Consider the following 12,743-nt stretch of genomic DNA (forward strand, 5'->3'; position numbering starts at 1 on the left):
ATTGGAAAAACCACTGACCTGGAAAATAGATCCAGGAGAGATAATTTAAAAATTATTGGACTACCTGAAAGCCACAATCAAAAAAAGAGCCTAGATATCATCTTTCAAGAAATTATCAAGGAGAACTGCCCTGATATTCTAGAGCCACAGGGCAAAATAGAAATTGAAAGAATCCACCGATCGCCTCCTCAAATAGATCCCAAAAAGAAATCTCCTAGGAATATTGTCGCCAAATTCCAGAGCTCCCAGATCAAGGAGAAAATACTTCAAGCATCCAGAAAGAAACAATCTGAGTATTGTGGAAACACAATCAGAATAACCCAAGATCTAGCAGCTTCTACATTAAGAGATCAAAGGGCTTGGAATATGATATTCCGGAAGTCAATGGAGCTAGTATTAAAACCAAGAATCGCCTACCCAGCATAACTGAGTATCATGCTCCAAGACAAACTATGGATTTTCAATAAAACAGAGGACTTTTTCAAGCTTTCTCAGTGAAAAGACCAGAGCTGAATAGAAAATTTGACTTTCTAATACAAGAATCAAGAGAAGCATGAAAAGGTAATCAACAAAAAGAAATTGCAAGGGACTTACTAAAGTTGAACTGTTTTGTTTACATTCCCACATGGAAAGATGATGTGTATGATTCATGAGACCTCAGTATTAGGGTAGCTGAAGGGAATATGCATGTGTGTGCGTGTGTGCGTGTGTATGTGTGTGTGGGTGTATGTGTGTATATATGTATGTGTATATATATATAGAGAGAGAGAGAAAGAGAGGGCACAGGGTAAGCTGAAGATGAAGGGATGATATCTAAAAGAAATAAAATCAAATTAAGGGATGAGAGAGGAATATATTGAGAGAGGGAGAAAGGGAGAGATAGAATGGGGTAAATTATCTGACATAAAAGTGGCAAGAAGAAGCAGTTCTGTAGGAAGAGAAGAGAAGGCAGGTGAGAGGGAGTGAGTGAATCTTGCTCCCATCAGATTTGACCTGAGGAGGGAATACCATACACACTCAATTGGGTATCTTACCCCACAGGAAAGAAGGAGGAAGAAGATAAACAGAAAGGGGGGATGATAGAAGGGAGGGCAGATGGGGGAGGAGGTAATCAAAAACAAACACTTTCAAAAAGCGACAGGGTCAAGGGAGAAAATTGGATAAAGGGGGATAGGTTAGGAAGGAGCAAAATATAGTTAGTCTTTCATAACATGAGTATTGTGGAAGGGTTATACATAATGATACGCATGCGGCCTATGTTGAATTGTTTGACTTCTTAGGGAGGGAAGGGAAGAGGGGAGAGAATTTGGAACTCGAAGTTTTAAAAACAGATGTTCAAAAAAAAAGTTTTTGCATGCAACTAGGAAATAAGATACACAGGAAATGGGGCATAGAAATTTATCTTACCCTATAAGAGAAGAAGGGAAAGGGGGATGGGAGGGGAGTGGGGTGACAGAAGGGAGGGCTGACCGGGGAACAGGGCAACCAGAATATACTCCATCTTGGAGTGGGGGGGAAGGTAGAAATGGGGAGAAAATTTGTAATTCAAACTCTTGTGAAAATCAATGCTGAAAACTAAATATATTAAATAAATTAAATTAAAGGGAAAAAAAGTTAATTTAAAAAAAAAGATCTTGAATATGGTGAAGGAAATGGGAATAAAAAGCAAGGATTTGATGGTACCTGATTAGATCTAATAACTGAAGGACGGAGATAATCTAACCCTAAATGTAGTTTAAAACTTTCCTTTGGCTAATTTTAAGGGTTTAATCCAAGTTAACACTGAGATCTCAAGCCCAGGTTACGAGGAGCATAATTGTAGCAGTAGGTCAATTAAAAATAACACTCAAAGGTAGCTGAACTCAGATTATTGTAATGGCTAATCCTGATCCCAAAGAAAAGACAAAGCACACTTTGCAACTTTCAGCAAAGTGAAAGACTACAGCTACAGAATTTGCACATAGCTTCAGATGAGGTTATTTTGCTTGCTAGTACCCCTGAACTGTTGTTTTGTTACAAGAAAAGCTTCAATGCAATGGGAGTTTATAGTGGAAAATTAAAAGGCATCATTGCATGATGAAAAAAATTTGAGACTAAAGTTACACTGGTCATCATTTATGTAGAAGATGTGTTGTATAGGATGAAGAAGAAAATTTCAAAATGGGCATTTCTGCTAATCTATAATGTGCCATTCTCAAAAATGCATACAAACTGACTGATTAACATGACATGCTGTAATATTCTAACATTTAAGATAAAAATAAATGTGTCATATGTATTTTTAATAGTGAAACCACCAAGAATTATAAGGAAAAAGTGACTCTGCTGGGGGGGGGGGGAAGCTGCGCTCCTTGGGGATAGAAGTGTTTTGAACATACTGAATTTGTGGTAAAGGCAGAAGACACAGATGGAAAGCCATGAGAATAGATAATTCTGACGGCACAGAGAGAAGAGCAGAAGGCTGAGCATTAAGCTTTGAGAAACACTTCTGATAATGACTGATATAAAAACACAAGACCTCAATAAACATTTTAGGAGAGAGAAAAACACTCAAGATTAGGGGACAGAATGAGTGAGAAGAGATACTACACTGTACTTACCAACAACCTGTGCAGAAGGAACATTCTTATCAGCATTAATATCATCAATCTGAAACAGAGAAAGTGTTATTACTATGGAGGAAAAATTTACTCAAGAGATATGCAGCAGCTTACACCAAGGGTTGAACTGCTCACCACAGACAAAAGACTCTTAAGCCCTCAAAGAAATTGAGCTACCGACCCCTAGAATCCTTTTGCTATCCCTTCCTCCTGTTACACTCAGTCAACTAACAGCAAAGCAAAAAACCAGAGAATTCTCAACCTAACATCGTTTCCAGGGCTCCATTACTCCATGCCAGGGTGAAGGTGCTATGTTACTGAAGACAGATGAAGTTCTTCCACCCCACTGTCCCCAGACAATCACAGGCAATGTTCCAGCACATGCACGGGCCAAAGCCCAAGAAAAGGCTGCTGAAAACAAGAATGAGAACACCCAACCAATCACAGAAAAAAATATCAAGACAAGAACCCATGCAGGCCTAGGCAGCTTTTCTCAAGTGAGTAATTCATACTGCATGTCCCTCTCAGGATTCCTCAACATATGAACCAAGTTGTTGGTTTTTTCTACTGTAACACAATTTGGTAGAAACATGCTTCAAACTGGTATCAATGAACATGGGCTAGTGGAAAGCTAGGGAGATATAACCTGGACCAAGGGTGCTACAACTGCTTCATGTTCTAAGAGATGTCCCTTTATATGGTTTCTGAGAAGATAAATAAGTGGTATTGAGTGCTTCAACTGTAAAACTACATCATCAGGTACACATGCTCCATGAACATTTTTGTCTATCTGATCCAAAGAAATGGTTGGTTATAATTGCATCTTACTTGGTCCTTCTTAGGAGTTTACATCCTCCTGTTCCTAAATCAATCAGAGAAACAAAGCACCACCACCATCACTACTTCACAGGAGGTAAGAAGTAGTGCCAAGGTATAACAAAAGTGCCAAAGCAGAAACCATGTTAGTACTAAGGGCTGAATGAAACTGTGCCTTCCCTGTGACAATTACTCTGCCCTCTTCATGGAATTCTCTCTGCGGCTGCTGCTTATAAAAGGAGGCTCAGGCACTTACAGATTCGTATGTTGGGGGAGTTGCTGGTATCTGAGGTGGATGGATATTGGAAAAAGGCTGGTAAGTCCCAACTGGCAATCCATTGAAATCTGACTGTAAGAGGAGAAAAGCAACATCATAGATACAGTACTGTCCTCAGTTTCCAACTAGGAAAGATTCCATGTTTGGGTCAAAAAACAAAAACAAAAAACCAACAACAAATCAAGAGCCCTACTAAAAAAAAATACCTAACATAGCCCTAAAGATATAAGCATCCGCTAATCCAAATGACTGAATCAAAAATGCAAGCGAATTGTTGCATCCTCCCCCAGAGAATACTCATCAGGCCTTCCTGGTAAGACTACCCTTTGCCAACAGTAAAAGCCATTCTCTTCCATAGCAGCCCTTCTCTGCAAAAGCGTTCTTGAGGACTTGTTGCCAAACATGGAAAACAGCTACAAAGCCCCTCCATGATGAGACCCAATGACCGGAGACATACATGAAAGATCTTTTTTTTTTTTTTCAGTAGACCCGTATTTTGCTGCTTTGTGATGTACAACTGAACCAAGAGATAGCCCCTTAGTCAAAATGGTAAATCTATCTTCCTAAGTTTACACTAGACTTAATATCGGACATTTTTGCTTCTCCAAATCTTCAGTTACAGATTGTCAAAAGTTGCCAACATCCCATTCTATTCTTAAGATTTATACCAAAAGTCATGTATATATACTCACTGGTCCCTTTGGAGGTGGATATGAGAAAGGAGAACCTGGTGATGGCATGGGCATAGGCATGGGCATGGGCATGGGCACTGCTCCATCAGGACCAGCGGGTGCTGTGAATCCACCACCGCCTCCTCCTCCTCTTCCGTGCCCACCTTTTTTCACATCTTCTGTGAATCCAACATCAATAAGATCTGTGTCAGCTCCAGGAGGAGCTTCTGCCTGAGGAGAGAGCAAAACCATTGTAACTGTGCCACAGCCCCAGAGGCTCAGAGGCTATCTCACAACCCACGGGGGAATCATGATTTATTAATGTCCACACTTAAAAGTCAAAAGAACAGTCACGTTAATCACAATAATGCCACCCAAGATCTGTATTGCCTTGTAATTTTTTAAGTGGTTTTTTCCCGCTGACTTCACTGGAGCTACACACTAGCGACCACAAGGATGGCAACGGTCACACACAGAAGCAACTCAGTGACTCAGTGGACAGTGTTGGACTTGGGAGTCAGGAAGACCCAAGGTGACATCCAGCCTCAGACAAGGACCAGCTGGGTGACCTTAGGCAAATCGCTTAGTCTCTGCCTCAGTTTCCTCATCTCTAAAATGAGGATATTAACAGCAGCTTCCTTCCAGGGTCATTGTGGAGCTCATATGAAGTAACATTTGTAGAGTGCTTTGCAATCTTAACGCACTACATAAATACTGCTGCTACTATTGCTACAGACCACTAGCAAGGCAAAGGCGGAGGTTTAATGTCTACATGTGGGGCAGCTAGGTGGCGCAGGGCACCAGCCCTGGAATCAGAAGGACCCGAGTGCAAATCTGGCCTCAGACACTTGACACACTTACTAGCTGTGTGACCTTGGGCAAGTCCCTTAACCCCAATTGCCCTGCCATCCCCCCTCCAAAAACAACAACAACAAAAAAGAAATTAATCCCTACATGCATTATCAGTTTCTCTGAACATAAATCATCACATGGAAATACAGTCATTTGGAGAAGAGGGTCCTCCTGAGAGACCCTCACTCTCCTCTGTACCTATTGTACTCACCATTGTACATGGACCTATTGTACTCACCATGACAACAGAGTCAGGTTCATAAGGAACATTGTAATTTTTGGCTATTTCAATCAGGTATCTCTCTACCAGAATTTTGGGTGGAGCCTCCACACTCAACTTGTGCATTAGCTGAGGAAAAAAAAAAACAGAGATCACTTGGGAAAAATACACACCCATTTTCATTCCAAGACACCTATGATCACACTAGCACAAAAAGGGTTTAGCGTTCATGACAAAGTCTGTAGCAACCACCAATCAATCAATGAGTTCACTGTTTTTCATCTTCTCAGTTTTTAGTTGAAAAACAGGCAAAGGGAAGATAAGTTATTTTCCCAAAGTCACAAATTAAGTTAGTAGCAGAGCTGGTATTAGCATTTTTCCTAGGCACATTCTTGTCTTTGTATTCTCAATGACCAGAACCGTACTGGCACATGGTAGGCATTTAATAGATGCTGGCTGCTTGACCGATCTGGGGGAAAGTAAAGTATTTAAGTTGCTGACACACTTGGATTAGTTTCCTCCCCCCCCCACTCCCTCTCCAATCCCAGTGAAGGTAGTGGAAGTCAGCTCCTTAAGGACAAGGATGATATCATTCTGCTCTTTGTAGCTCCAGTGTGTACTACAGTAGGTGCTTCATGTGGCTGAATAAATGTTGAATATAGTGACAAAATGGGTCAACACTATAGGACCAGAATCAGATAACAAACCACCAAAGTCATAGCCAGGATAGCACTGCCCCAAAAAAGCTAGGGGACAAAAAGACTGCACAGTCAACCTGTAATCGCAAGCTGCCTCCCTTTTCTCCTTCCCTCCTTTCCTACAATGAAATGTACAACTCTACATTAATCCAGGCTTACAGGGGGGGCCCTACTAAAATCCCAGCAGGCCAAAAGTATCCTGCCCACCTTGCCTGTTTTATTTTTTACAAGTATGCTCATTACCCTGTCATTCACAGTTCCAATCTGGTTGGTCCTACATAGCTTGCCATATTCCTTGCTATACTTGGCACAAAGCTGATCCGCAACCTAGAGAGAATAAGAGAACATTGAAAAGATGCTGAAACCACTCAATGAACAACTGGAGAAAAGAACAACTCATTTTCTTCTCCACTCCATAGTAAATATTCTACCAATCAGTGAAATAAGGTCCTAGAACAAGAAATTTTTTTCAGAAACAGTATGGCAAAAAAGTACAACTTCCCTCCCACCCTCAAAAAAAAAATCATAATAATCCACAACCACACACACGAACCAAACATAGGCAGCAAACACATAGATAGATGTGTTAATATTTTTCTGAAGCATTACAAAAATTACTGAAATCAACTGTACTCACTATTTTCAACTCAGCCACTTCAGACTGGAGTCGAGGAGCAGCCCAGATCAATGTTGACACAGATTCAGCCAGACCAGAATCGAGTTCTCTAAGAAAATATAAAAATAAAAAAACCCCAATAACTCAATGCTCTAAACTTTGAAACTTCACTCTCTTCTGTTTCTTAGGGATACCCTAGTTTGCCTACTTCATTTGGGATCAGTCTATCAGACTTTGGATAAAGACATGCCAGCTTCCCTACACAACCATGTAAGGATAAAACCCATGCCCATTCCTGCCAAAATGCCAGGAGAGCTTAACGTGTCTTACTTCATGGACTGGATCAGGCCAAATCGGGCTAAGAGAAGGTCACAGTAGAGTTCTAGTATCTCCATGGCTTCCACGAGGTAATCTTCTCGAATGATATGCTCCACACGGATCCGAGCCCGTTCATCCTTCCCCGCTGCTAGATAATCTGCAATCTCCTTCCTTGCTTTCTGGGCTAGTTCCGCTATGACATAAACCACACATATTCTTTACACATACATCGATAATAAGCTTTTCCATGGTCAGGAAAGAGGCGCTGCATCTGCCGACTGTGCTATGAAAGCTCTGAACGTGAGTCCCACAGAAGTTAACGCAGCACTCCAATAAAGCTCACTTGAGGTTCCTGAGCCCAGTTTATGGTTCATTCCGTTTCCTTAGGAAGGTTACTTTTGATAACAACAATAACAAGCCTATATTTTCATACATACACACGCCCCTTCATTTATTTTGAGCATTCACATTTATAATATGATCTTGCTTTATTCTCACAACAGCCCTGGAAGGTGGGGCTATTGTTACTCTTCATTCTGCAGATGAGGAAGCGGAGATGGATGGAAGTTAAGTGACTTGCCCAGGATCACACTGCCAAGTGTCTAAGGCTGGATTGAAATTGAGCTCTTCCTGACTCTACGCTTATCCCTCTATGTGGCTGCTTCTACGAAGCTAGGGATAGGTGCAATGTATTTCTAATGCTTTATAAGCCCCAAATTTCCAGTTTGGGGAAGAACTTAAGGGTCAAGAAATCATTTTTCTCTTTGTACGTCCAGAACCCAGCACAGTACCCAGCACATAGTAGACAGGCACTTAATAAATGCTTGCTGTCTGGCTGATTGCTTTTTTAAAAATACACTATGCTTTAAGTTGTCTTTGCTATTAGTTCATACAACCTAAAATTCAGAGATTCAGTTATATACCTAACACATTTCTTATACAACCTGCAAGCAAAATGCCTGAGGAACCTACCTGAAAACCATAGCCAGGATCCAGTGGAAAAACTTGAGAAAAGGGAAAACCAAAAAAAATACCAGCCAAAGTACTCACTTTTCTTTTTTTCCAGTAGTTTGAGGCGATTTATGACCAGGCGCAAGTTGACTCTTAAGCGTTCAGCCTTGAACCCAGAGCCCAGCATGATTTATACTTCCTATGGGGAAAATACAGGAGCCATGAGATTTTCAGAGGCAGTCTGCTTGGTCAGAAAGTCAAATCCTAATTAAATAATCACAAATTCAGTCGCAGAATTAAAGAACTTTAAATTGTACAAATGAAATTAAAGCTCAAGACCATCCATCTAGTTAAGAGCAGAGCTAGGAATAGAAGCCAAGTGTACTAGAGCTTTGAGTCTGCTGTTTTTTCCCCTACTGTTATAGGTGGATGGATTTTGACACAATAATGGACAAACTGAGTCAAAATTAGTACTTTTTTTCAATACACAATTGCTGCAATTTAATTTCTATGTCAAGAAATTACATATAAAAAGGCTACATCATTAAGGTAAAAATGTTGGCTGAGGTTTTCTTTACAGTGCCTACTATAATACAACATGTCATTGGCTGTACTTATATCCTCTATGTTTCCTATCATATTTGATGATACATGACACTATTAGTACAAACATCAAATCCCTAAAGTGAGAGTCAAAAGGAATTCAAAAGGAAAAAACCCCAACAGACATATGTATATCATTAAAAATAACAAGGGTTGTTGGTCACACTGAGTGAGTGTGGAAAGGGGGAGACAAGGAGCAATGTTTGGGCAGGTGCCACCTATGTTCACACCAATAAGGTAAATATGGAACATTTTTTGAGACTTCCTGAAAGTTTTGTTTTGGGCAGCTATAGATAACTATGTTGATTTATTCCAATGACAGGTAACCAAACCTCATTCCCTTCCCTCCTGCAGAAAAGGAAAGCCCATGCAAAACCCATTTTGTCTAACTCTACAGAATGTTAGAAAAGACGGGCAAAATGAGAATTAACCATACAAATTAACAAAAGCTACCAGACTTCAGAGAAAGAACACAATCCTCAGGACACATTACAAAGAGCACAGGCTCTGGAGTAAGCAGTACTGGGCCTGTCTCTGATGCTCACTACCTGTGTGATCTTGGACAAGTAACTTGATTCTCCCTGGGCCTCAGTTTCCTTATCTGTAAAATGGGGAGGGGGGAAGTTTGGACTGGACAGCCTCCAAGGTCCCTCTTTTAATTTCATATTTATGATTCTATGATCAATTATGTTATAAAAGCATCTCTACTGATTTCTTCAAACAGAACTCCAACAGTGCCAAAATGAGGGGAGAGGAAAGAAAAGTAAATTGCCAAACAGCCATTCACTAAAACATAATAAAACTATTTGAACACCTATGAGAACTTGAGGGGAGTGCGGGAAGGGTGGCACTTTTTGCTATAATAATGCCATTCAAAGACCTACGCTGCACCTGGCATATTCTTTAGCAAAAAGGCCAAACTGAGACAAGGAAAAGAAACTACAAGGACCCCCTAAGTCTCCCAAAATCCAAAAGGACATAGAGGGGAAGAAATGAGACTAAGAAACAAATGAGTCAGATGCTGTCATCTGGATTTCTCATTTCCTGTTCATCAAGTTTCAGCCCTCACGAAGAAGCTGGTGCCAAAGACTGTACAAATCAGTTACCAACATTCCACTTGTGTACAAAAGGGGTGGGGAAGGAGAGAGACAGAGAAAGAGGGAGAGTTAGACAGAGAGAGGGGGCTAGGGAGAGAGAAGAGGGCCACAAAGGTATATGTTGCACCATCCAAGAGAATAATTATCCCATGCCAGACAGATCCTAAACAGGAGACTCTAACAAGACTTACAGGAACCAGTAAAGAATAAGTCGAGCGAGTATTAAAAAAAAATAGGGCTTAGTTTCTACCATTATATGTCAACCACTAATTCATAAACCCTCAGATTATATTCTCTTTTTAGACAAGGCAGTTTTTATTTCTCTCAAATAATCTTCCCACTTATCTTCAAAACAACTCAGTCTCTAAAAATAAAAGCTAGTTCCTTTTAAAATGGGGGCAGCTAGGTGGTGCAGTGAGTAGAGCACCAGCCCTGGAGTCAGGAGGACCTGAGTTCAAATCCGGTCTCAGACACATGTACTATGTACTAGCTGTGTGACCTTGGGCAAGTCACTTAACCCCAATCACCCTGCCAAAAATAAATAAACAAACAAACAAATAAATAAATAAATGAAGTGGACAAATGCAAGAAGAGGTACAGGAAAAAAAAGTGAACCAAAGTCTTTTTTTACTTTGTTTGGGGCGGGGCGGGGTGGGGGGGGCAGGGGATCCATGAAAAGCATTCCTTCAAATATATTTTTATCTTCTTACCAGGCATCCTAAAGCCCACCACCCATCAATCATCTCTCAGTGGGCAATCCAAAATTCAGTAGTTAAACTAGAAACTAGTAAGGAATAAGGTAGTCATAGGAATACACTCCACCAGAGACAGTATTAACTAAAACAGTGCCATGAGAGACTACCAGGTCAGAACTATAATGCTGTTGCCTGAAGTTGCTACAAAATCTCCTATACAAAAATCAACTACGGCATAATTTTAGACTAAGTTATAAAATTCAACACAAAACAGAGTTTAATTGAATTCCCAGCATAAAAAGATGGTTAACATTCAAAAGATGATTGCAAATATAAATTTATCAGACCAATACAACTCCTTGATTCTTCTAAAACAACTTTTCCTATGATTTTCGAAGCAGTTAGTGCAGAAATTGTACAAATTACAAATATGTTTCAGAAAGTGATGTTCCTTTTCCCAAATTTTTTTTTCCTAAACATTGAACAGTAAGGATAATCTTAAAACACTTCGGCTATAGTTCCAGATTACACAGCAAAATAAAAGAATGCTTAAGATTCTCTAGTCCAGGAGCTCCACAAATATAGCTGAAAACTATAGGAGTCTTACTGTATCTTCTTTCAATCATGGTGGTGAAGATAGGTCTGGAAATGGATAGTGGCATGGACTTCTTAATGTTGAGGAAAGACCAGGCAGACCAGGGCAAGGTGACATTATTAAGCGCCTGCTACGTGGCAGGCATTATGCTTAGTATATGGGAAACCGAGACAAAAGAGACAGTCCCTGACCTCGGAAGCACTCCAGTTCTACTGGAAAGATACAACATGCTTCCAGAGAAGCCAATACAGGGTAATACAACTTAGTGTAAATACAGTTATGGTAGGGAGAAATGATGAGGCCTAACAAACAGTAGAGTCAGAAAAGACTTCTGGAAGGTGCCACTTGAGCAGTCTTGAAGGGCATTAAGCTCCAGGAGACAGAGGTGATGAAGGAGAGCACTTCAGGCCTAAGGGACAGTCAGGACAACATCATGGTAAGATGAAATGTCATATAAGACTAGAGTGTAAAGCGCATGAAAAGTAATAATGTTCGATAATTTGGGAAGGTATGCTGGAGGCAAACTATAAAGGGTTTTAAATGCCAAAGAGTTTACATTTGATCCCAGTCTAATCTCTCTTCCACCTGACATATGAACCCTTCAAATGATCATATCAGCACTGAGTCATCTTTTTTGCAAGCTCCACGTTCCCAGTTCCTTCGATCTATCTTCCTATGATGTGGTTTTGAAGTCCTTCCCCATCCCAGGTACTCTCTATTTTTTAATTCTGAACTTAATAGACACCCAATAAGAGGAGCATTAAGATGGGAATCTGTACTACAACTTATTTATCTTTTTACATGTGTAATAAATTCAGTTATTTTCAAAGCTGTCCTGCTTGCCTTCTATTCTATACACTTACTGCTTCAATGACCCTCTTTTCTTATTCTCCCCCTATTATGCTAAGCCTATCTAACTTCTCCTCTACCTACTCCTAATCTTTCCCTGCCTGTATCAAGTATGAATAGTCAAGGAAAAAAAAAAATCACTTACTGGCCCTGACTGATAATGCAGGTCTCATTCTTCACCCTGAGTTCATCACTACTCTGTTGTTAGGAAGTGAGCAGTGTGCCTCACCTCCAGTTCTCTGGATCTCTGATTGGTCACTGCATTAAGCAGAGGCAAGTCTTTCAATTTTCTTTTTCTGTACAGAACTACTGCTATCGTATAAATTGTTTTCTTGGTTCTGCTCACTTCACTGTGCATCAACTGATTCATGCCTTCCCAGGTCTCTCTGAAAACCGTCTCTTTCATCATATCGGTTAGGATTCAATTACACTCACGTAACACAAGTTGGCCAGTCATTCTCTGAGTGATGTGTATCGCCTTACTTTCCAGTTCTTTGCAACTACAAAAAGAGCTGTATTTTTGTACAAATCCACCTTTTCCACTTTCTTCCATCAGGCATAGGCTACTAATAGTATTATTAGGTCAATAGGTATACACAGCTCAATGACTTTGGGGGCAGTCCTAAATCGCTTTCCACAACAGCTGGACCAATTTACAGCTCCCCCAGCAATGGATTCCTACACCTGCTGATGTGATCAGTTTTGATCAACCTACACCACTAGGAGAATTCAATGTATTAAGCAGAATATTCTAATCAAAGTTCTAATCACAAAGATTAGTATCTAGTAGAGAACTACCCAATATACATAACTCTAGGAGGTCAACGACAGAAAGAAATATATAACACACAACAAAATACTCATAGCAGCATTATGTGGTAGCCA

General features: G+C 40.3%; 1 protein-coding gene across 4 annotated transcripts in view; it reads right to left on the reverse strand.

Annotated features, from left to right (window-relative positions):
• The window catches only part of IST1 (IST1 factor associated with ESCRT-III), a 30,236-nt gene that overhangs the window by 6,937 nt on the left and 10,556 nt on the right, over positions 1-12,743 (reverse strand). For 3 of the 4 annotated variants that reach the window (XM_036751192.1, XM_036751194.1, XM_036751193.1), the window contains exons 2-9: positions 8,119-8,218; positions 7,081-7,261; positions 6,772-6,859; positions 6,378-6,461; positions 5,455-5,565; positions 4,386-4,595; positions 3,673-3,765; positions 2,601-2,649 (exon numbers count right to left, since the gene is read on the reverse strand). In XM_036751192.1, the coding sequence (XP_036607087.1) occupies positions 2,601-2,649; positions 3,673-3,765; positions 4,386-4,595; positions 5,455-5,565; positions 6,378-6,461; positions 6,772-6,859; positions 7,081-7,261; positions 8,119-8,206 (904 nt within the window). In that variant the 5' untranslated portion in view covers positions 8,207-8,218. The remainder of the gene's footprint in view (positions 1-2,600; positions 2,650-3,672; positions 3,766-4,385; positions 4,596-5,454; positions 5,566-6,377; positions 6,462-6,771; positions 6,860-7,080; positions 7,262-8,118; positions 8,219-12,743) is intronic. The other variant, XM_036751195.1, reaches the window with a different exon arrangement.

Source organism: Trichosurus vulpecula, chromosome 3, assembly GCF_011100635.1.
Source record: "Trichosurus vulpecula isolate mTriVul1 chromosome 3, mTriVul1.pri, whole genome shotgun sequence".
Taxonomy (NCBI): Eukaryota; Metazoa; Chordata; class Mammalia; order Diprotodontia; family Phalangeridae; genus Trichosurus; species Trichosurus vulpecula.